The 24,948-nt window shown below is 57.7% G+C and overlaps 1 protein-coding gene across 2 annotated transcripts in view; it reads left to right on the top strand.

Moving 5' to 3' along the window:
- Positions 1–24,948, top strand: part of TMEM178B (transmembrane protein 178B) — a 322,401-nt gene that overhangs the window by 282,865 nt on the left and 14,588 nt on the right. For both annotated transcript variants that reach the window (XM_045855593.1, XM_045855594.1), the window contains exon 3: positions 2,810–2,947. In XM_045855593.1, the coding sequence (XP_045711549.1) occupies positions 2,810–2,947 (138 nt within the window). The remainder of the gene's footprint in view (positions 1–2,809; positions 2,948–24,948) is intronic.

The following is a 24,948-nucleotide window of genomic DNA, read 5'->3' as shown; positions in this document are numbered from 1 at the left end:
GGGGTGTGGTGGGGGGGAACCGGATAGGACTGTTAATCCATAAACCAGAACTGAGTTTGTAACATAAATCCCAGTGATTTTGATTCTGTTATTTTAAGGAGTGATTTTTGTTCTCTAGATAGTTCTTTTCAATGGTGTCCTGTTCTTATTTTCTGGAGGCAAACTACGCTTCTTCTCTGGTCGCTCTGGGAACATCAGTAATATTTTTAAATCATTGTGTCTCCTCTCTGCACCGTGTTCCCTCAAGTTCTTTTTCTCCCAGGCAACAGGCTTCTCCCAGAAACCCAGTGATGCGGGCGGTCTGGCTGGGCCGCTGAAGCGCTGCCTGGAGGCATGAGTGGGTGCTGGCCGGGCGGCCTTCTCCTGGGGCGGCCCTGGGGGCGGCGTGCGCGGGCCTGTGCTCTTGCCCTGGTCACCACCGCAAAGGCCTCTCCCGGCCTCTGGGCTGCAGGGCCAAGCCCGGGCAGTCAGCTTCCGGGAGCCCAGTGAGGACGGCTGCGTGTAAGAGAAGGCGTTCAACATCCTGTGTGGGCATAGCCACGCAACTGCCCTGTGGGTGGCGGCCCTCAGCTGTGCTGGCCAGCCAGCCCTGGGCCTGTGGACCTTCCACACCTGAGTACTCACGCTCCTCCCCTGGGCGTGGGCAGTGGGATCGGGGGAGAGGATCTCAGGGTCCAGTTTCATCTCAAACAACCTCCACCAAATCCTCGTGTTTGTTATGTCCGTCCCCTCTGGGCACCTGGCCCAAAGGAAGCTGCCGGGGCCAGTCCCGAGCCTCCTGGGCATCCGGCAGGTTTCGGCTTCCCGGCTGCGGTTTCAGGTTGGGCTCTGAGTCCCCAAAACCAGCCACACTGTCCGTCAGCTTTGGGGTTGCTGTCGCCGTCTCCTTTCCTACGTTGTTTCCATCCTTCTACATTGCCATCTTAAAGAAGAATCTCTTAGCGAGGGAGGAAGAGACGCTAGGCAGATTTGCTCATGCTGTCAGGGTTACCCAGTAGGTCGTCAGGTACAGAATGAATTTCGTTTTCCCACATGGCTCAACCCGACTCCCTCTCCTTTCAGTTCCCGGGTTCGAGACTGCCAATTACCTAACTCCGCTGGCGCTTTGCCTTTCTCATCTGTAAGACAGGACTGTGTCCCGTCACACCTGTCTCCAGGCGGTTGCTGCAGCTGCTCTGAGCGTTGCCACCTGGGTTCCAGGCTAAAGCAAACAGCTCTGGAGGAATCAGGCTCGCAGGGCGGGGGTGAGTCTCCTCCCAGGTCAGTGCAAGTGCTCAGGCCTGACCTCCGGCTTCCATCCTTCTTTCCCGATCAACCATGCAGCGCCACCCTGCGCCTCTGTTGACTCGGCCATTTGGGAGACGGCGAGTGCACTGATGTCTGAGAGGCCAGAGCCCTCCCTGCCCAGGGCCACGGACGACTATTATCGGCGATGGAACTTTTGGAAGAGGCATTATCCTCTCCCCATTGCCCTTCCTGCCTTCTCCTCTTTTCCTTCCAAGTACAAGCACTGCGCTCCCCTCCTCCGATAACAAGAGCCTTCCCTCTTTGTCTGACCTGCGTCTCCCTCTTCCTGCCCAGCGCATCCCCCGCAGTGTGCCCAGGCCAAGTGGGCACACCTCACCTGCCACATTATCCACTAGACAGGACCTTGGCTCCCGTGGGTCTGCAGAGCCCGGGGACCAGTCAGGCCTTCTAAGGAGCAAGGCCAAGTGCAGCGGGGAGGGGCTCTGTGGCTTCCACAGGGTTGTATGTCTCTGGTGCTGATGGAGGGGCCGAGACCTCCCCTGGAAACCCTTCCTGCTCTAAGAGGGAACCTGCGGGCATGCAGGGGCCTGGGAGAGAAATTCCCCGACCTCCTTCCCAGTGAAAACACCCAGCCTCTCCTTTTCCAGTCCCACTATCCCGTTGCCCTTGACTACAGTGGGAGGTGGACGAAGCATCTGTAGCAAAGACCGAGCCATCTGCAGGTGTGAGTGCGGCTCACTGAGATGGGACGGCAGCTCTGCCCTCCTCTTGCCGCTGACAATCCCCGCTTCCCAGACAGCCCTCCTGCTGCCGGCACCCACGCTGGGCTCCGTCTGGGACGGCCACTGAAGTCTGGAGCGGGGGAGGGCCTGACCCAGGAAGCTGGGTTGGCCTGGCGTGTGGGGGGCTGAAAGGGTCTGCTCCGGGCTCAGTCTGAGAGCAGGGAGTGAGGCTGCCCCCCTGCAGCCCCCCACGCAAGGGAAGGCGGCCCTGGGGGCTGGCCTGGAGGGAAGGGAGCTGGAGCTGCCGCCTACAGCACCTCCTGGAGAGACCAGCAAACCCCGGGGAGAGAGGAGGGAACTCGCGGCAGGTGGAGCCCGACTGCCCGGCCCCTGCCCAGCTGAGAGGTGAACGGGCTGAGGCTGGGCAGACAGATCTGGGCAGGATGCCCTGACCTACCGCACACTAGGGGTATGGCGTGAAGCGAGTCACTCCATCTTCAAACAGGGATAGAGCAGTACCTGTCCCACAGGGTTGTTACAGATGCGGGTAGGCCAGCACTGCGCCCGGCACAAAGGAGGCATACAGGAAGTGACAACTATTGTGGCGGTCTCTCCCTGTATCATGTACCAAGCTGTCCCACCACGCTTTGTACGTGATGACGCAGTCACCGTGGGGGCTCTGGTCCACAAAGGAATCTCTGCGCCAGCCTGCCTGGAAGGGCTTGCTCCTTCCTGCCCCCTGCAGTGCCCTGCCTCGCCCCCTCTGCCTGGGGGCGTGGTGCACTCTGACCCCAGTGCCAGGCTCTGATGCTAACCCTTGCTCTCCCGCTTCCCCGCAGACCTGCGCAGGATGACGGCCGGCTTCATGGGCATGGCGGTGGCCATCATCCTCTTCGGCTGGATCATCGGCGTGCTGGGCTGCTGCTGGGACCGGGGCCTTATGCAGTACGTGGCGGGGCTGCTCTTCCTCATGGGAGGTAAGGCTCGGGCCTGGGGGGCTCCTGGGGGGCTCCTGGGAGGGATTCTGGGAGGATGGCTAGGTGCAGGGCTGATGAAAGCCACAACTCGGGTGGGCTCTACCTGTTTACTCATTCATTTGCTCATCAAAATGATTTTTGAATTCTTTTAAACCACTTGCCACCGCTCTAGCTGCTGCAGGTGCAGAGGCTGAGAAGATGAGTAGGTGTGGTCCTTCCCTTCAGGGGTCTGACTGCTTGGTGTGTGGGAGAGGCTGTGCGGCTATGGCATTGACGGAGGGCGGACCCTGGCATTTTATGCACATACTAGACATCAGGGTTGGAAGCAGGTGCTGTCTGGTTGCTGTCTGTTACCCCGACGGCCGTAGGACCAGTGCGGTTCTTACCAAGGGATTGTCATTGTCGGTGCAGAGGACCAGGAACAGGCCCCCGTCTGTGGGAAACGAATGTTAGTGAGCAATCTACATGTGCCTCTCTTCTCCGTGCAGAGCTAAATGGTGCTTTTTTGGCCTTCTGGTGTGATGAGTCTCAGGTCCGAGCTGAGCCAACCATGGGGCATGCCCACCCCAGTCTGCTCCCCTTGGAGAGTAGTGGGCTGGCGAAAGCGCAGAGTGGGGTGGGGGGAATCGGGAGCAGACAGAGGGATGTTTCTGAGTCCCACTGGCCACGTGCCTCCGCCCAGCCCAGGTCCCTGTTATGAGCTGCCTGGCTCTGGGTTTCCGAGCAGAGGAGGGAGCTGAGGAGCAGGTCAGCTGGGGGAAGGGGGTGGCTGTCCCTGCAGGTGCGCACAGGCCTCTGGGGGCTGGTGAGCACGGGCTTGGCAGAGGAGGAGAACGGCAAGACTGGGCCCAGGGCCGCCCCGTTGGGCCCCGCACCGGCCGGCAGGGGCGGGTGGCGGGAGGGCCTAGGGGGCTCTCTGGCAGCTCGCACAAAACCAGCCTGCTCTGACCTTTGCTGCGCCTCGGCGCCCACCCCAGGGCAACCAGGGCTAAACCCCTCGTTCGAACGTGGTTTTGGTGGCAGCTGGGTCCTTTCGGCTTCTACTCGCAGTGGATGTCTTGTGTGGCTCTGGGAATGTAACAAGAAAAGTGGGGGGCTCTGTTTATAGTGAGTGGTCTCGCTAAGACGCTTGGTTTTACAAAGACGGGCTCCAGGAACACAGGGCTTTTCTAAGGCTCCTGCGACGTCTCCCAGGAACCTGAGCAAAGCTGAGCAAACAGGCCTCGGGCTGAGCAGGAATCCAGGATGGGAGCTCTTGGAGCTGACACTCCTTCATCCCCTGCCCCTCCCAGCTCCCTGCACGCACCCCCCGCACCCCCCTCTCTCCAGGCCGGGCACGGGGCTCCCGTCTGCCCAGGTGCTAGGGCTCCAGGGCCTGTGGACTCTGACCGCTTCCTCCGGGGCTGCAGAAGTCAGCCTCCAGAGAGAATCCTAGCGTGCTTACCCGCAGCCGGGGCAGCTCAGGTGCCCAGAGCCAGGGCGAAGCCCACCGAGGAAGACACAAGCCGTGCTTGCTCCACACCTGCCCAGCAGAGGGCGCTACACTGCGAGGCTGGGGATCAACCCAGAAATGATGCCTCCACCAGGTGTGTCGGACGGAGACCCTCCAGCCCCACCCCTCCCGGAGCCTGGGCAGTCCCCGCCCTCCAAGAGCGAAACTTCTAGGTTGACCTGTTGAAGCACTCGGAGAGTCTGCTGCCGTGACAACCACCTCACGGAGGCAGCAAAGCGACCCGTCTACAAAACTACAGACCTTGATGGCAAAGTGTGACAAAACGGGCCACGGCCCCCGCCTGCTCCCAGAGTGCATTTCGGGCGCCCGTCACTGGGCGCAGACAGGTGCCCAGAGGGTGAGATGGGCGGCAGGTGAGACCAGCTGGCGGGGACCACCCGCAGCCGCACGTGGGAGCTGGGAGTGCGGGGGGCGCGGGCGGAGGAGGAGGGGCAAAGATGAATGTGGAGTCCGGGGTCTGAAGACGGAACTGAAGCTGACTTTGGGTGAAACCACGGGGGCCCGGGTGACAATGGAGGAGCTCCACTCAGCGCCTGTGCAGATTCGGAGGAAGACGGCCCACGCCGGCACTCCTCTGCTCCAGGTTTAACTATTTCCCTGGGCTGCAGAGAGGGCCCCCTCCCCCCCACACACACACCTACACACCTTGTGAAATAACTAGCAACAAATTGTTTAATTAACACTCAACCCAGAGGAGGCAATTAAGTAGGGCAGCCGCGCCGAGCCGGGAGGCTGGGGGTGGCGGGTGGGATCCAGCCTTCCTCTGGCAGGGCTGCCGGGGAGGATCGAGCCCAAACTGGCGCAGCACCACCCCGGTGCCGGCGGCTGCCAGAGACGAGTGTCCGGGTGAATCACCAGTGGCATTCAGAAGCGCAGGAATAGGATGACACAGGGGAAGACAGCCTGTTGCGGGAGCCTGTGACGGCTGCGATCACTCGTAACGCGCTCGCTGGCTGAGCCTCAGAGCCTCGTGCACACGGATCCGCCAGGTGACCCTGAACATCCGGCCCGCGCCCCTCCCCCTCCCACACACACACTCTTGGGAGACTCCACCATCCCCGCCCCCGAGGGACGGAGCCCCCTGGAGCTCCCGTGGAGGCTGCAGCCTCTTCTCTGCCCCCTGGCAATCAGCCCTGCACAGAGACATTATTAGCATGAGTGGGTTTGAAAGCCCACATTCCTTTCTCTCCTTCAGCAGCTGTCTCGGTCCGCTTGGGCCGCTGCAGCAAAACGCCCCAGGCTGGGGGGCCCATAAAGGATGGACCTTTAGCACCCGCAGCTCCGGAGGCTGTCCAGTGAGAACCTGCTTCCTGGTCATGGACGGCACCTTCTCCTGGCCCTCACCTGGTGGGAGGCACGAGGGTGCTCTCTGGGGGCTCTTTGGTCAGGACACCAATCCAGTTCCTCCCACAGGCCCCTCCCAGTACCACCCCCTGGGGTTAGGACTCCGACCCTGGACTGGTGGGGGCACACCACCATTGTCCACACACAGCAGGAGCCCCGTGTCGTCTGGCTCTGTGCGGCCCCTCTCACCCCCTTTTCCGTCCTCCCCCTACTCTCACGTGGCTGCACCCACAGCTGCCCTTGTGTCCCGGGACAGAGCGCGCTACTTCAAGGCACCTGGTGGCCGGTCCCTTTGCCCGCGGGCTTTTCCCACCCAAGCCTTGTGGCCGGCTCCTTCAAGGATTCAGAGACGGTTTCCTTGACCTTCCTGAAGTCGGTCTCGACACCTCAATTTAATTTTCCGCAGTGCATTCACTACTTTCTGAAATGTTTGTTACTGCGTTTTGGTTTTAGTTGATGTTTTTTATCAGCTTAAAACATTGATTATCTCGAAGTTCCCTTGGGTCAGAATTCCACGCACAGCTTACGTGGGTTCTCTGCTCGGAGAACAAGAATCAGGGCGTCGGCTGGGGCGGGGCGTCGAGTCTCATCACAGGCTGGGGTCCTCCCTCCCAAACTCGCCGTGGCGCCGTCAGAATCCATTTCCGTGCAGCCGCCGTGGGGCTCAGGCAGTCGGGCTCTTCAAGGCCAGCGGGAGGGAGAGTCTCCGACTTCTTTAATCTCTGCTCTTCAGATCATTTTTGTTAAGACTTTAGTTTCTGGCCTGGTTGTAGGCTTTTAGAAAAACTGAGCAGCCAGTGCAGAGTTCAAGCTTTACGCTCTGCCCCTGGGCAGGGCTTCCCCTGTTGTTAACATCTTAGATGAGTGGGGTGCGTGTGTTATGCTTCGTGAATAAATGTCAGCATCTTGTTAATAACCAATATCCATAGCTTATTCAGAGTCTTGGGTTTTAGCTGATGTTCTTCTCCTGTTCCAGGGGCCCCTGCAGGATTCCCCGTCACATTTAGTGGTCACATCCCCTCGGCCTCCTCTCACTGTGGCAATTTCTCTGGTCTTCTTTGTCTTCCAGGGCCTCGCCCGCTCTGAGGGGTGCCGGTCGTCTGTACTGCGGGGGGCTCCTCTGTCGGAGCCCGAGGCACGTTTTTCTCAGGGGTAGACCGGGGTCTGGTTTGGGAGAGGAAGATCGCATGGGTCAAAGGCCACTTCCAGCACGTCATTCCAAGGGTATCACCATGATGTGTGACAGTTGATGGTGACCTTGGTCGCCTGGTGGAAGTAGTGGGTGTGTCGGGTGTCCCCTCTGTACAGTCACTCTCCCCTCCCTGTCCCCATCCTGTTCTTTGGAGGGAAGCCACTGGGCTCAGCCCACCCCTCACAGGAGTGGGCGTGCGGCTCCCTCGCCCTGCAGATGGAACAGCTGCACCAGTTACTTGGAATTCTTCTGCACAGGACATCGGTCTCTTCTTTCCCATTTATTAATTTATTTAGCCATTTATTTGTATCAGTGTGGACTCGTGCCTATTTCTTTTATGCTTTGAGTTGTAACCCAGTACTATATGTCTTTTGTTGTTCTGGCCCTGTGTCCCTTTGACACTCTCCCCTCAATGCGGGTTTTGTTTTTGTCGTTGTGTGTTTTCGCTTTTGAACACTTTGTTTTTGGCACTAGGAGGTGCTGCCGCTCACCTTGACTACTTCCTGCCCCAGTCCTAGAATCAGCCCTTTCTCCAAGGGGCCCTGGTTCCTTCTGCGGCAGGGTGGTCCTAGAAACCGAGATCCGGGCACCAGTGTCTGCAGTGTTTTCAACATGCTGTGTCTGTCCATCGAGTAACCACCCCCAACACTGACGTGATAACTGCACGAGCCCCAGACCCGTCCGCCTCGCTCTCCGGTGGCCCCTGAGCATGGCGCAGTGTCTGCAGGCTCTGGCATCTGCCGAACACATGCACTGCAAACGTGAATTATGTGCTGGAGAGAGGAAGTATTCTGTCTCCACAGAGTGGCAGTCCTTCGAGCAAGTACCCTCTCATCTCCTGTCCCTGGTCTTCTCTGCCCCTTCATGAGTTCCTTATTCTCTTTTCACCTTGGTTTGAACAGGCCTTGGGGTCTGTGTGCTTCTGACATGATGCGTCCCAGATTCTCTCTGGCAGTAGGGATGTTAGAAATGGAAGGGACCCGGAGACCACCCAGCTTGGCCTCCTTGTGCTTCCAGACTGTCATGTTGGTTGTCCCAGGTCGCCCAGCTAGTGCAGGGGCATCACGGGAGCCCAAGCCCAGCCTGTGACTCCAGCCCGCTGCCTCTGCTTTCCGCACCCGTGTTGAAGGGCCCCACATGCCCGTGCCTCGCACACGCCTCCCACATGGCGTGGCTCCAGTTCCGTGCCGCTGAGCCGATGCCATCGTTCCTGGAACCTCTCCCCATTCCCCTTCTGTCCCTCCCTCCCTTCTCAAAGCACAGAGGGGCATCTGGTGGCCATAATTGAGGGCATGGATGGTAATGGGAAAAGGAAGTCATTAAAGGTCCTTTTTCTACCACCTGTGGTCAGTGTAACCTTTTCTACCTTCCCGGTCAGTCAGGAGGAACACAGAGAATGCCCTGAAGAAGCCCAGGCTATCAAGTCTGAGCGATTGCAGTGATTTGCAAACCACAGATGCCAAATGCCGTCCCCGGCTCACCAGGGAGCAGTCCGTCGGTGGCATGAGCCCCGGACAGCCCCCTGTGATAGACAAAGACCTTGATGAAGGTCCAGCCATTCTGAAGAGGTAGAAGCTAAAAACGAAAAGTCTCAGACAGAGGAGTCCTGCCTGGAGGACTGTTTCTTTAAGGCAGTAAAGTCATTCCAGAGGCTCTGACAAAGGAGAGCTCCACCCAGGTTCCCATCGGCCTCTCTGCTGTCATTCTTCACGCCGTGGGAACACGGCCGGGACGGTGGTTCTGTACGTCCAGGAGGCACCGTGCCTCGAACCGCATGACTCCTGGGTGGGAGAGGAGAAACCACGTGTATGAATTAGATGATCTGGGGAGGGGGGAAAAGTCAGTAAGCCAATGACTTACCGTGATGCAAAGCTAACGAGAAGCCCTCAGGAAATGGTGGCCGTCACTACTGTAGGCATTCCCGGAGTGAAGTCCATTCCAGCAGGCAGAGAAGTGTCCATGCTGCCCCACGGCCAGCCAAGGGCACAACGCTGACCTGCTTTTACCCTGCTAAACCGATCTGTCGTTTCCTGGGCAGGAGATCTCGCCAGACCATCACAGCTCTTCTCTTGACTGTTTGTCTTGTAACCTTTCTTCCAAAATCCAAGGCAGAGCTCCAGAAACTGCTTCACACCCTGGAGCATGTCTTGCCCTTTGGAAGGAATATATTTGAATATGTATTAGCATTCGATAATTACATTCCAAACAAAGACATCAGGCGGAGGAGGCACAGTGTTGGGAGGGTTGGAACATGACATTCATCACTCTTTCCTGAGGTAGGGTGAGTGGCCGGGATCTGTCCCTTCAGCGACCCAGGCAGCGGGAGAGTTTAGGTCACCTTTGAGCAGGAAAGGACCCCAGAGGGGTCCCACCCTTGCCACCCAGTGGGACCTGCCTCCACTATAGATTTGTCCTTGGGAAGAGAGTACTCGGCAGCCTGGGCCCTGTCGGCCCAGATCTGGTCAGCAAAGGCCGTGGCAGGTGCACCTGCCTGCCCACACATTCAAGGAAGAGTGTTCGCCGAGCAGGGGTGGCTCTGTCATTGAGTCCCCAGAGGGAGATGCTGGGACAGAGCAGCCCCTGGGAGGAGACGGGGAGCAGGGTGGCTGGGGAGGGCATCCAAGAGGGCTCCCTGGGAAGAAGTAACCCTCGTCTCTCGGGGTCCCTGCCCACCCCCAATGTCCTGCCATCTAGCGGGGGCGGGCGGTAAGGTCCTTGCGCACGAAGTGGAACCACCCTGTGAAGGGCGGATAATGGTTCTATCACAGAGAACCGGTAGGACCAGAGGGGACTAGCCGTGCGACATGAGAGAGTTACTGAACCACTTCTGACTCGTGGCTCCAGCCTTCTGATCTGTGCCCGGGGGTCACGATGGCGCCCGCCTGGAGATCTGACACAGGAGAAGGCCTTGGACAGCGCCTGGCACTGTTCTCAATCCATTTTTAAGTATTGGGGTTTTTTTAAGCCACGGAGATACTGCTTCTTTAAACAGCCACATCTAGAGACATTCTGCCGTGAGCGGCCCTGTGCCACCACGACAGAGACCGTGCCGTGGGGTGAGGAGGAGGAAATTGCTTGAACAGACAGTGTCTTCCTGGCAGACGACCTGCCCATTCATTCCTTCATTCATTTACCCATGCGACGTCCTATGACCTCTTGTATCAGCGCACAGTGTAGTGCTGTGTGCATTGTTTTATTGTGTTATAGGCCAGGCTCGCACTGCACAACCACTGGCCCTGCCTCTGGCACCGGGCCACGCTCACACTCCGTGATCCCAGGGCACCGCCGCCTTTGCTCCAGGAGCTCCAGGGACCTTGAGAGATCAGGTCTTTGTTCTGTGTGCAGCTCCCTTCCCCCATCTCAGGCCACGTCCGTTGTGCTTAAAATCCCCCCCTTGTTTGACGACTGAGTGATCACACAGAGCGGGTTCCCCTTCCCTTCGGTCAAAAGCTGACTCCCTGAACACGGCCCACACAGCCTGCTCGCAGGGCTGAGCCGCGTGTACCTCCTGCTGGGTGAGGGAGGGCACCTCTTTGTAGAGCTGGCGGGGCCTGGGGAAGGGGGTGGGGAAGGCCAGACGTCCCTCAGAACTGGACGTGTGGGTGCTGGATGGAGACGGGGTGAGAACACCAGTGGGAACAGCGGAACTGATCAAACCTGAGCGCGCACACACACACAGTGTCCGTAGCAGTGGATGGATCTTTTGGGAGGTGCCTGAAGTGAACAAGCAAGCCCCTTCCGTGGGCGGCACAGCCCTGGAAGGGAAGAACAGCCAAGTTAGGTTACTGTGGACTGTAAGGCGTGGTTTCGGTTCACTGTCTGGGTTGAGCGTGGGGTGGGTGACTCGGGGCGTCCCTCAGGATGAGTGACTCCTCCACACCCTGGTGCCTTCTGGACCAGCCTGCAGCCACCGACACAGACGTGCTCAGATGTGTCCGAGTTACTGAGTGACTGTCGTCCAGACTCGGGCTGGGACCCTGACAGCCTGAGGTCCCCTGCTGTCCTGAAGCAAGACTGTCTCTCGTGGGGTAGGAATACCAACGTCGCTGCACCGAGCTGGGGTCCCTTGCTTCTAGATGATGGAAGCAAGTGGGGGCTGGGGGCGGGCAGGCAGGAGCAGAGAGGGCAGGGTGGCTGGAGACCGCCTCCATTACTGGGGTGGCTGCAGGGAAAACGCATTGCTCCAGCAGCCTTTCCGGTGGAAACAGAAAGACCCAGAATGGGGTGGGGAATCCACAGTGCTTGATTGCCATGGAAACTTGGGTGTTTCTAAAGCGACTTCAAAAGCCACCCTCCCTGTGGCTCTTCTAGGATGTTCTTACACCTCCTAGGTGTGAAAGCTTCAGAGAAAGAACTTGTCAGGCAAGCTTCTGGCCCTTGAAACTAGTCATATGAGTCCAAGAAAAATGCTGGGCCCTGAAGCTAGTGGAGAGACCCCGCCTGCTGGGCTCGGGAGCTGCTCCCACAGGAAACAGGAAGGAAGGTGTGAGTGAGGAGTTTCCTTTCTCCGGTCCCGGGGGCAGGGAGAGGGGCTCTGCCCTGAAGGTCCCCTTGTCACCCCCGTGACTGGCAGTCTGAGACGCACCATGCATGTGCGGATCAGAGCCAGAAGACCAGGCACCAGGGGAAATGGCCGTGACCAGACTCGGGGCCTTAAAGACAGGCTGAGAGGGTGTCACCGGCCAGTGAGTTGGAGTTTGTACACGGGAATCAGGGGCCCCAGCTACTACCTCTGTGTACCAGAGAGGTGGCTTGGGAGAGTGGCCCAAGTCAGAGGTGCTGGGGGCAGGGGCAGGGCCAGGCAGCCCCCCAGTGTGCCGTCAGGACACCTTTGGGCCCAGGGCACATCCCTGCACCTCGCTGTTACGACACCCCCCCGTGGGTGGGGGTAGAGGGAGCCCAGTGAGCCTGAGCTGTTTGTCTGCATTGCACAGGGGGGGTGGCGATGGCCTTGAAGGGGGTGCTAACGGGAGGCGGCGTCTGGGGAGGCCTTCCGCTGGACAGGGCGTATGGAGCTGGCCCCTGGAGTGGAAAGGAATTCTGTTCTCGTGAACGTGCTTGTCACCCTCACGGAACCTGGGCCGTTGGGACAGGCGGGTCGTGACTTGCGTTTGTCCCTAAAACAAGTGGAGAAGGAGGGCCCGTGTGAAGCAGCTGTGCCTCCCTGGCGTTCCGGATGTCTCCTGACGGCACATGCTTCCTCGCTGTCAGATTGTGCCTTGTATCATGCACCTGTCTTTGGGACTTGGAAGGCACTCACCCTGTCTGCCCACAGAAGCCGCCAGCAGAGTGAAGGTGTCCGAGATGCATCTGCGAGAGGGCTGAGCCCACCCCCACTTTAGTTCGCCAACAGACCCCACCCACTGCTTACTGTTCATGACGTAAACCACCCGCCGGTGAGCACCTGCTAAGCAGGAGGGACCCTGGAGGATGGAAGAAAATAAAGCTCACTCCCGCCCCGGAGTCGCTCCCAATGTTGGAGGGCAGCAGACACTCAGGCCCATTAGCGTGATAAATGAGCTGTTCTCCTCCTAATGACTGACAGCTTCCAAGTGCAAAATATAAAAAGGATTCTGTCTTTTCAAAAGAAAAGAAGCCAGGGTATATTCAGCCTACCATTCTTTGGAAAGGAAGGTGCTGGTCACCCAGAAAGGGTGGACAGGGGTCAGTTATGGTCCAGGTCACACTGTTCAGCTCATAGGGCCCCAGAGGGTGTGAGGTCTCACTTGACCTTGACATCCCTGTAGGAGGCAGGTGGAGGAGGCAGACAGGGGCAAGGTCAGAGCTCACAGAGCATCTCAGCTGTGTCGGTGGCAAATGCCCTTCAAACCTGCTTTCCTTCACCAGCCCGGCAGCCCTTATGCTTGTCACTTGTCATCAGCACCTCATTGTGTCGATAATGAACTAGGCCGGGGAAATGCGACCAGCGTAGGGCCCTTCGATGAAGTAACTGGTGGAGCCTTACTCTGAGGTCCTCACCTCCCACTTCTCTGTTCCTGGGACCTGGAGGGGAACAGAGAAGGCCGCTGGGCAAGGCCACCTGGGACCGAGAAGTAGGCTGAGGACTTACCTGGCAGGGCAGACACAGGCTTCCCGAAGAGCAATCATTGGCATCTGTGACCCAGAGGGGTCCTCCCCGGTCCCCACCAGCCAGGGACAGGCAGGTGTGTGGGGCAGGTTGGGAGGGAAAGAGAAGGAGCAGAGGAAGTCACTTCTACTGTTGGAGTGTTAAAAATGGCATGAGGTCAGGCCTGAGTCCAAGTTCAGTAATCTCGGGCACAGTTCTCCTCCCGAGAGCTCAGTTCCAGCCTCTGCAAAATAGCGCCTGCCTGGGTGGTCGTGAGGGGGGAGGGGTTGTTGCCAGAAGGAAGGAAGTTGTGTCCCGGGCTCCGCACTGCGCCTGGCGCAGCACGGGCGCTTTCTGCGCTTTCATTCGCGGCGGTCCCCTTGTCCCTGGCTCTCGCCTTCTCTGCCCTTCCTCTTGCTCGCTCAGGCAGTTGAAGTACCTTGGCCAAGGTCACAGAGTCTCCAGACCAAGGATTCCAAAACTCAGATCTAATTGACACCGAAGGCTGGGCTTGTAACGACCATGCAGCCCTATCTCCTGGGTAGTCATGAACCTGCTGACACACGTACACTCACTCGCCCAGCAGCCCGTGAGCCGATAGGGCGAGAGACAACCCCACGCAGACACCTCACCGTGGCAGACAGGGAGGGCTTTGCTCCTGGGGCGGCGGTGGAGATGAGGCCGATTCCCTCCGAGGACTGTTTCCTGGGGAGACAGGCAAGGAACCCCTTTGGCTGAGGGCCTTACCTTTTCCCATGCTCTGAGCCAGAAGACCGAGCCTGGGACTCACGCTGCAGAAGGAAGACTCCTTACTTAATTGCTTCCAGAACTCCGCCACCAACCCATTTCGTCTCTTGACACCTGGTTGCTGCTCCCCCGTGTCACCGAAGCTGCAGTCTTGGTGACGCGCTTACCGCTGGCCCCAGCTGTCCCCTCACGCCCCACCTTCCTGACCTCACCAGGACTGCTCTTCCTCCATCTTTCCCGACACTCCCAGCTCTCCCAAGACAGCACGCTCCTGACTTCCTTTTCCCCGAGGCTTTTCTGTTTTCTTTGCTCTCTACCTTGCCTGTAAACGTGGGTGCCGGCTCTCTCTGCTCTTTCCCTGTAAACATGTCAACTGTCAACAGCACCGCCCCTCACAACGGTCACCATCTCGGCGCAGTGCAGCCTGGGCCCTGTGTGTGAGACAGTCCTTTCCGAGCTGCAGACTCATGTTTCCCACTGTGCACTAGGCCCCTGCACCCTTCTGGCACCTCACACTGGCTCTGAACTGACTTGTCCTTTACCTGCGTTACGTGGGTGCTTTATGTCTACTGCACGCGGGCTCCGCACCTGGCTTACTGGCGGCACCTGGTAAATGCCGGCTCCCCTCCGTCCCCTCTCCCCACCGAAATGAGCTGCTTTTCTCGGCTTCCTTGGCACCTCAGCCTGTCAGTCACCTCTGAGTCATTTTTCACTTCTCCGGTTTTACCCGCGCCTTTCCATCAATTGTCCGCATCTGCCAATATTTCCTCTGCAGTGTTCTCTGCGGCCCATTCATTCGCTTATTCCTATTACAGCAGTTTGACAGCCATTTAGCCCGCGGCGGATGGAAATCTTTGCCCACCACTTAGTCGCCAACCTCTGAGCCTCCTTTATCTCACCTGTAAAATTGAGATGGAGCCGCCTGCCGTGCGGGTTTGTTGTGTGGCTGGAGACAGATAACACGGGAAAACCGCCCAGCCGGGGGTGTGGATCCCACAAATGTTCGTTTCCATACTGCCCCCTAAATCCTGCCTTGACTGTCCTCTCTAAAATGCGTGGATTACCACGTCATTTCTCTGACGCAAAACATTCTGAGTCCCGTGCTGTTGACAGGACACAGGGCAGTGTCCCCAGCGTGGGGCTCAGTGTCCCCACGCTCTTGTACCCGGCTGGCCTTCAGCCCCACGTCCTGCGCTCCAGTCCAGACCACGCGCCGTTGTGGGCCTCCCCGCCCTTCTCTCCGCCCGCCCGTGGAAGCCTTGTGCTGCCTCGAGGCTCAGCTGACAGTCAGCACCTTCCAGAAACCGTCTGGACTGTGGGAGCTCACGCCCCACTCCTCCCGTGAGCCCAGACACCCTGTGTACCACCTGGGCAGCACCCAGCCCATCCTGAAGGCCTCGGGGAGCAGAAACCGAGTGCATCGCCTCTCTCTTCCCCACGTTCAAGCCTCCACAGGGGCCGGGGCTGCGTCCCTGTTGGCTACTCTAGTCGTTATTTTGTTCTTTTTCATTCTAAGCCTTAATGCGATTTCTGGTAGCTTTGACTCATTGCCCTTGGCCCTTTCTGCTCAAGTAGCATAAATTAAGGCCAGCACCACTTTCCGCCAATGGTCTTTCAAATATTCAAAGGCACCCTATTGCTCCTCCTAATCGTCTGCTTTGCAAAGTACATTCTACTCAGTGAACGTGGATCGAGTGGCCACTATGTATGTGGCGGGCATTGTGCTAGCACCCAGGACACACAAGAATGTGCGTGGCCTCTGTCCTTAAGGGCCACCCAGGCAGGCGGTGCAGGCAGAGAGCTCGGTGCCGTAGCAGAAGGGACCGTGGGCGCCCAGAGAAAGGGGACCCGTTCTGGGGCATCAGGAGCAGCCTCATGGGGAGCTAATGACGAGGGCTGGAGGGGGAGTTGAGTCCGCTCGCCCTGTCCTCATGGTCGCCCCTCAAAGGGCTCTTAACGCTCACCTGCCTGGGGAAAGGCCACCAGGCTCGGCGCTGGCCGCTCCTCAGAAGCAGCGTGCCGGGCCTTTACTCACGCATCCTCATCTAGAATCTCACGTGTCATTAATACATCGCTGTTTTCATGTAGTTCTGGGTAACTAAACTCTCGTGAATGAAGCAAAGAAGTTCTCTTTACCTATAAAAAAAGGCCTAAGCAGCTTATGTAAAGAAAAAGTATAGATGACATTCGACCCCCTGAGTTTTGGCCCTGGGTGGGATGGAATGCCGACCACTGCCTCCCTAACAAGACCTAGGAGTCTCTTCTTAAAGACTCCGCCATACACCCTGGCTACGATTTATTTAAAATAATAATTCGTTCATCAAAATCCTGTCTCTGGCTCAGCTCTTAACATTTTCAGACAAATTCCATTGAAATCACATTTCCCAGAAGCCTTTGAGTCTCGGGTTTTTAGGGCCCATGAGTGAGTACGGCCAAGTAAAACTGGGGGGCGTTTTCCCATCCCTTTAGGACAGAGTCTGCCTTTTAAGGCCCTTCTTCCTAAGGGACCAGAGATGACCGACTTCTCCGAGGGGCGGGGCTGGGAGAGGGGCCGAGCTGGGAGGGGCCCAGCACCATCTGGGTCCTCTGCCCTTGCCCAGCTCTCCAGGCGGCCAGCACCCCCACGCCAAAGCCCAAGGCCAAGGCCAGCACCGGGAGGCCCGTTTGCAGGCCCGTTTTTCTTTCTCTCTCTGGCCTGCTCGTGAGTCAACACCTCCGAGTGAGTGTACTTTCCCTGCAGACCTGAACATCCTCTCTGGCAAACCGGCCTAGGCTGTCCGCCTCCGGGTAGGTGCGGGACAGCACGGCTGTGGCCGGGACCCGAGCCCCAGCGGCCACACTGCCTGCCTCGGGAATAAAGCTGACCCTTTCCTCCCTGTCTGCCTCCTGTCTGTGGCTCTTTCCTCATTTGAGTTTGAGTTCAGAACAAGAAGAAGAGAGAGTAATTTTCATTCCCAAGACCTTCAGGAGAAAAGAGGAGCTGTGAGAGCGGCAGGCTGTAGGCTTGGGGGCGGAGCCGGCGGAGAGGCGGGCCCCTCGGTGGGCTGTAGGCGGGGCTCCGTGCTGAGCCCCTCCAAGTGCCCCGCCCCAAACCAGTAGCTCCCTCTGCCCACGGGGTTTAGTTTCTGGCCTGTCAGGAAGCTGCAGGGAGTTCTATGGAAGGACTCACTGCTCTGGCCATGATTCCTTTTCTTTCTCGAGCTCTCCGCCCTCGTAGAAAACTCACGGCCCAGCCCAGGAAGCCGGCCCCATTGCCCGTGGGACTCCTGAGAGGAGAGTCACTGTGAGGCTGAGTCCTGTCCTCAGCAGAGCTCCATGGGGACACCTGTCCCTCCCGCCACCAGATCGCAGGCCGGCCCCGGCTGCTGCCCTGTACTGTCCGAGGCTTGTTGTCCGGCTCTCCAGCTTTGCGGACGATTCTCTGAGCTTCCACCTCCTTCCAGTAAATCCTGCTGCCCCCTGCCCCCCCGTTCCCGTTTTAAAAAGAAAACTCACGTCCAATTCACATCTGACACAGGTGGAGAGTGGATTTGTATGCAGGGTGTGATACAGGTTTTCCTAGTTCTCCGAAGAAGTCAGCGGCAAGATTTCTGAGCCGAGCCCGAGTCCGGGGGCGCCCAGAACCACCTCAGGGCCACGTTCGGTCGCGATGGGGTCTCCTCCCGCCCCCCCACCCCGTCTCATCATCTGATTGATAAATCTTATTCAAACACCATGGCACGTAGGACCCTAGTGGGGAAGGAAAGAGCCCCTCTGCTCACATTGCTCGCAGTCCAGCTTGAGAGACAATGCGTGTGCTTAAGAAATGAGAGGCAACGTAACACGTGGTGAAAGCGTGGGTTTGAAGCCTGGCTCCATATTTACGAGCTGTGTGACCTTGGGCCATGTGCTTAACCTCTCTGTGCCTCGCTTCCCTCCTCCTCTGAGGTGGCTGTCTGCCTCAGAAGATGGCTGTGAGCATTATAGACTTAACATTGGCAAAGCGTTTGAAACAATGCCTGTCACGTTATCAATATTACATGTCAGTGTTTGATCCACGTAAAGCTATGTCCGTGTTCAGTGACCCAGCAGTGAGGCGACAGTGTGCAAAAGTCACTTGGGTACAGGTTCGCATCTCGAGGAAAAGCGAGGCCCAGCTGACGAATGTGCCGGGTATGTGGAAGCATAGACCAAACCAGGTGGCAGGCTGGCCTGATCGCTGGTTCCCACCCCAAGCCGCTTTCTCTGCTCATGAACATGGCGTCGGCTCGGAGCAGACAGGGCAGGAGCCAGAGAGATTTCTTCCAGGAGCCAGTTTCTTCCAGACACTGGAACAGCTGGGTCCCAGTCCTTCCACGCTTAAAATCAAGGCGATTCAGAGCCGAGCCCCAGATGCACTTCGATGTTGAATAGTGACCTCTGACGGTCTCATCGTCTGGCCCTCCTGTGCACGTCAGCAGGTGAGCAGCGGGCTCTTCTCCCCAGGTGGCTCGTGTTTGGCAAAACAAGTACGGCCAGTCCTGGAGCAATTTGGAGAGGAGGGCAGCTCCTCACGCCGATGCCCGACGTCATGGCGTCACTTCGCTGGCAGGAATTCAAGATCGGTCCTACCTCCCGTGTCTCATGGCTGCAGGGATCACAGCCCAGAGAGTTGGGGTGATGCGCCCACTTCACGGGCCGGGATGAGAGTAGAGCCCGGATTTTCTGACCCTCGGTACGGTTCTCTGTCCACTGAGCCGCATCCCCCTCGTGTGCCCCTTTCCCACCAGGAAGCTGGAGCAGGACCCCTGGGGGCACCTCTGGGCCAGGAGAGCCTCATGACTAAGACAGGAACTTGAATGTAATCACAGAGCGACGTGTACCGGGCTTCCTGCTGGTCCTGGGAAGTGATCTCTCCAAAAGCCTTGCCCTGGCCAGTGCGGCTCAGTTGGTTGGAGCACCATCCCTGTAAACCAAAAGGTGTCGTGGGTTTGATTCCCAGGCAGAGCACACGCCTGGGTTAGAGGTTTGGTCCCTGGTTGGGGTGTGTATGAGAATGCAACCCATCTATATATTCCTCTCTCTCCCTCCCTCCCTCTCTCTCTCCCCACACACACACTCCCCTCTCCCCTCCTTCCCTTCCTCTCTCTCTAAAGAGCAGTGAAAAATATCCTCAGGTGAGGATTTAAAAAAATAATAAGAAAAGCCTGGTCTGCTGCCTGGGAAGCTGTAGAGTCAGGCTGTGCAGGAGGTTTTGTGTTACTTGGAGCGCTGTCCCCAGCATGAAACCCAGGCGAGACGGCCCCCTACCCTAGAGCTCCTCAAAGTGAAGGAGTTGCCGGGGAAGAGGAGAGAGAAAGAGAGAGAAGCAGAGGCAGGAAGATGGCACACTCTAAGTGGCTGTCCTCTTGGAAGCTCTCTCTTCACAGCTTGAGAATGTTCCTCTCTGCACAGCTGCAGACGCTGCTCTCAGCTCCGCGCGGGAGCCAGCTGGATCCCGCCATCCTGCGCTCTGCACCCGGGCCCAGATGGAGGGGAGCTGCAGAGATTCGCGCTGGAAGGATGGCATGCTGCACTCCTCCTTTTTCTAATTCTCGTAGAAGTTATGGGTTTGTTCGGGCTCATATTTCTTCATGGTTCCGTTTTGTGTTTCTCGGAGCTTGTCCATTTCATCTAAGTGACCTAATTTGTTTGCATACAATTATTTATAGTACTGAATTTTTATTGAACTGATGGGGATAACTGGTTAAAACACTATATAGGTTTCAGGTGTACAAGTCTATAACCCATCACCTGTATATTGTGCTGTGTGTTTATCCCCCAAAGTCAGGTCTCCTTCCATCACCGTTGATCCCCCTTTTCCCTCTTCCACTGCCCCCACCCCGTTTCCCTCTGCTGATCACCGCACTGCTGATCACCGCACTGCTGTCCGCGTCTGTGAGCTTTTCTGACATGCTGCCCTCTGGCTCCTTTTCTTCCAGCAACTCCCTTTCCCATCCTAGTCGAATGCGCACAGCTCACCGCAGACCAGCCGCCTCAGACCTTTCCAACTCTTTACTCCGTGAAGCATGAAATGCCAAGGTTGGGGTGCAGAGGTGAAATGGGCCCCGTAGGTGCTTCCCTGCGGGGGGATGTGTTTTTAAACGGGGGCCGAGGAAGCAAGGAGAGTGGCTAGTTCTCAAATGTTTCTGCAATCAAACGGTCTGACTTTACAGCAAAATCAAATATTTGCTTGGGATTTATGCTTTGGGACCTTTAGCAAATTATTTAACTTGAGATTAATATGAGAATTATGTAGTTTATGCGCTATGCTGTATGTATGTGTATATATACACCCACACACACATAAATATACATATGTATTTATAATAATTACATACAGAATCATGTGCACATATGTAATCTCACAGCAATCTTAAGAGGTACAGAAGGGACAACAACTGAGCCAGTCACTGTGATCGCAGAATGGCTTCCCCAGGAGAAAGAATGGTGTGGTGTTTTAGTAAAAGAAGAAGGGGAAAGTAGACTAAAAATAATTTTAAAAAGCTAGCTCTCGCAGGCCATTTATACAGTAGGTGTCTACTAAATGAGTCTGGAATAACTAACTGTACCTGCCACCTCTCTGTCCCAGGGCAGGACCGGGGTCAGAACCCCTGGAGTACCCACCGACGGTCCCCATCTCGCGTAACCTAGCGATTCCCAGCGCTTCCTGTGGGCTGGTTCCGTCCATCCGTCCTGGCTGAGCCGCAAGCCTCACAGCTTCTTCTTCCCCAGCCCCTCCCCCCGCCCACCGCCCCCGGACGGTCACCTCTCTGAGACCCAAGACGATATGTGTTACCGAGGAGGGTCTGCCTCAGCAGCGTGTTCTGAGATTTCCCAATTTCTCTGGTCCCGACAAAGGGCGCGGAATGAAGAACCCTGAACAAGCGCTGTCTTTGGTGAGGGCGGTGGCTTCCTGGCACAGCCTGCACCCGGGGCCGGGGCCGGGGAGAAGGGGCGGGTGTCGGCAACGGAGGCAGCAGTCACATTTTTTTTTCCTTGTCCTCCAGAACATCCGTCGTCACCTTCACTTAAAGCTGGCAATTTCTAATATTATACCTCGCAGAGAGAAGGCAATTTTAACTTCTCGGAGCCTTTTCACGTTTATTATCATCGCTCCTCAAAATAAGCCTGCCGAGAGGGTATTATGTGGAATTCGAACCTCTATAAAAATTAAAATGCTTCCCGAAATCCGCGGGACCCACCAAAACCCAGGGAGGCGTGTCTGTGCGTGGGCGCGCCGCGGGCTCACTCACACCCCAGCTGACGACGCCTCCGCAGGCACAAAATGATTCAGGAGGAGTGAGGATGGGGAGGTGGGGCTTGTCGACCTCATTCCCCTCGAGGTGTCAAAGTCCCTATTTTCACCTCGAAGCTCCACAGCCTGGAGATCTGTCTCTCCTGGTGGTCTGGATTGTAACGCTCAGGGCTGGGTATAATGCAAAAAGAATCCCCGCCACCCTACCGGCGCTGGGGAAAGCTGCAGTCTAGCCGAGCAAGCTGAAATGAATGGTGTCCCTTCCATTACTTGTCAGGTAGCCTGCCGATGAAGGTGTTAGGGATTCGGAAAAAGCGGGGATTATCCTGTGCTGGGCACACCAGGGAAGCCTTCTTGGGAGACTGGGGATGAGGGCCGGCCCATGGCAGACACACCTTCTGGAATAGCCTCCAGGGCCTCTGCAGAGCAGGAGAGGATGGCAATGCCAGACTCCAGCCAAAGACACAGGATAAGGGCGCTTTGACCTGAGTCAACCCCCACAGTGACGTGGCCCTTTGAACACAACCCCCCCACTGCCCCCTTTCATCGCTCGGCCCTCTGAGGTTTTCACGTGTTCGCAAAGGCTCTGTCCTCGGTGTAGAGGCCTCCAAGGCCACGGCTCTCGTGACCAAATCTAAATATGCCCCTAAGAGAATACAGGGACAGATTGGCGTTAAACGGGAGTAAGCACAGATGCATCGGCGACGGGACTGGAGGAAGGAAAAGGCCCAAGAGGCCCAGCAGCTATCGCTTCAATGGCTTCAATGCCGTTCCTGTGCCCATGGCAGCAATGGGGCGGCCATGAAGTCCAAAGGCAGTCCCATTTGATCTCCTATGGAAACGTTATCTTTAAGAGGATAATTGCAATGCCAGAACAAAACACCACAGACTGAGTGGCTTAAACAGAGAGATTTGCTTGCTCCCAGCGCTGGAGGCTGGACGGCCAAGATCAAGGCGTCGGCAGGGTTGTTGCCTCGGCGGCTTGCAGGCGGGCGCCCCCTTGCCGCCTCCTCCTGCGGTCTTCCCTCTGCGCACATGGCTGTCCAGTGTCTCTGTGTGTGTCCTCATCTCTTCTTCTTGTAAGGACCGCAGTCAAATTGGATTGGGGCGACCATAATGGCCTCATTTTAACTTGATTACCTTTTCCACGGCCCTGTCTCCAAACGGTCACGTCACAGGCTCTGGCGCTAGGGGTTAGGGCTTCAGTGTGAATTTTGCAAGGGTGCAATTCAGCCCATGCCGCCTGTGTTTCCACGTTTGTGGCCACCCTGTCCATTCGTGAAAACCAGGGGCCAAGTTCTGTGATAGGAATCGGAAGTTTCCCCTTTAGAAGCAATGCCAAACTCCGTGAGTGGGCCAGGCCCCTCTGATGCTTGAGTCCGGAGGTTGCATTACTATAAGGACATAATCCCATCCAGATGCTGGACGGCCTCGCAGCCTGTAGGCACAGCCTCAGAAACACTCGTGCCACTCTCCCCAGGGGTGTGGCGACACCCACGCAGTGTCTCCGCCGGCAGCCTGTGCAGCATTTGCGGACTGACGGGTGATTCTGTGCTCACTCAGGGCCCCATCCCCTGCTGCGTGCTCTCCTGAGGCTGTCACCACCCCCTGTATGGTCCCAATGAACCCCCAAAGCACCTTGGTAGAGCCCCACGTGACCTGCCCGTGGGCTGCTGCTGCTGCTGATGCAATGGTGTACAATTCAACAGTCATTTATATTCCATGCAGGTCTGAGCAAAGCTATAAAGTGCTCTCAGGAGCTAAATGCTACCAAGGCATTTAATCTAAGCAAAAGAAGGGTTTAGTCTACATCAGCTTCCGAGGATGCAGACGCCGCTGCTGGAGGAGGAGGAATCCCTCCTCTGTTTGCTGACTTGCTGGTTTCCGGTCTCGAGGATGGGAGAGGAGCTGCGCGCGGAGAGTCTTCGGGGAGGACGTGGGCGGCTGCCTCTGCAGCGACAGCTTTGCCGCAACCTGTTGGGCTCGGGTCAGAACAGGGCCCTCTGGCCGCGCAGCAGCAGGGGCCGGGGCTACGCACACGCTGTTCCTCCTCCCCAAGAGCGGAAAATGTCACGCAGATGGATTTCCCGCCCTAGAGAGCTGCGGAAACGATGCTCCGGCAAAGACGTGGGCACAACGCGGTCACATAAGGAGTAGCTGTTGGGGCAGACGCCTGCGTACACGGTCTGCCCTGGATCCCTGCGAGAACCTTCGCGAGGGCCTCGGTTGCCTAGGTGATGGCTTCTTGAATTAGTAAGAGCATTTCTGCCACCGAGCCGGAGGCCTCGGTTCTGACGCTGTTTCCCCACGGGCCCCTGGGTGGCACAGTCCTGCCTTGGCTACTCTGAGTCCCCTCAGGGAGTGGAGACACAGGCCCACCCCCCGCCCCTTCCTGTGGGGGCTGAGGCAGCAGCAGCCACGCGGGGGAGGGTGGGAGGGAGCTGTCTTGTCCGTCTTACACACCTGCACTCGGTGCTCAGGAGTGAGCCGAACGGGGGGTTAACACGAGAACCCTCAATATCCGCTTAGACCGATCTTGGTGGTGCTGGGAGAGAGCCCTCCGTGGGTGGCTGATTGAGTGTTCCCTGGCGACATTTCAGGGTTACAGAAGAGTTAGCTGCCCCAAAGCAATGCCATTCCAGCCTGGCATTCCTTTTTTTTTTTTCCAATCCTCATCCAAGGATATTTTTTGTTACTGATTTTAGAGGGAGAGAGAGAGGGAAACAGAGAACCACCCATCAGCTGCCTCCCGTACGCACTCTGACCGGGGACTGAACTCACCACCTTGTTCTGTACAGGACGAGACTCCAGCCAACCGGGCCTCCAGGCCAGGGCCCAGCCTGGCGTTTCTTAACAGTAGCACCACCTTCCAGGGGCCCAGGGAGCACAGAAACCAGGCCCAGGTCAAGGCATCCTTACGGCTTCTCTCACTTGCAAGCAGAGGGTGAAATATGTCTCCCTCAGGGTATCGCTGACGGGCCCCAGAGCGGAGAGCAGAACTGGGAGGGAATTCGTGAGGAGGGGGGCAACCGCAGTGTTCCACTCTGCACATGACTTTCCAGTTTTAGGAGCAAAAGCCCCACAGGCCAGGGACACACCTGCCTCCCCCACCCACTCCCAGGCAGGCTGGGGTGGTTGAGCCCCCTGCAAGGGAAGCAAGACTTTGAAAGAATGAAAGGGGTCAGGGGGTCAAGGGAATCGGAGCTTATGGGGAAGCGCTGGACATCTGCGTGTGGCGGGGGAACGCCGTGAACATGCCGTGTGCCTGGGGTTGGGGACACACGGTCACAGAAGACATGACGTCACACAGCCATGACTCTGTCGTGTCCTGGTGGTCGTTCGAGTCAGAGGAGAGGGTGGAGGTTCCAGAACGAGTGTGGGGGGGGGGGGACTGTCAAGTGAGTAGAGACAAAAGGAGGCTGAGGGACCCCCACCGGAGACAGAGGGGGACACCTAGAGAGGCGGGAGCAACCTGGGACCGGGGACAGCTGGGAAACCGAGGGCAGAGACAGCCAAGCAGGAGGAAGTTGTCGAATAGCCCAGAAGCTAAAACGGGGTGGGGGGGGGGGGACTCGAATCTAATACTTGGCAGCCAGGGGACCATTAATGAGAAATGGCAGCGACGCGAGGGAGGTGGACGGGGCGGAAGCTGCATGTGGCGCGGGAACACGGCGCGGCGGCAGCCTGGGCGGGCGGGCTGTTCCCTCCGCTCGGCCCCGCCCGAGGCTCAGCTGTGCCAGGGCCGGGTGGGGGCGGGGACAGCGGGTGGGCGGCAACCCTGGGACACCGCCCCGCCCTTCCTCCTCCAGACGGGTGCTGACAGGATCCGCAGCAGGAGTGGCCAGGGTGGGGCCTTAGGTCGCAAGGTGACACCGTGGACCCA

The sequence above is a fragment of the Phyllostomus hastatus genome, unplaced genomic scaffold, assembly GCF_019186645.2.
Source record: "Phyllostomus hastatus isolate PE091 unplaced genomic scaffold, TTU_PhHast_1.1 phas_scaffold_114, whole genome shotgun sequence".
Lineage (NCBI taxonomy): Eukaryota > Metazoa > Chordata > Mammalia > Chiroptera > Phyllostomidae > Phyllostomus > Phyllostomus hastatus.
The sequence above is the reverse complement of the archived record's forward strand: the minus strand, read 5'-3'. Positions and strand labels throughout refer to the sequence as shown.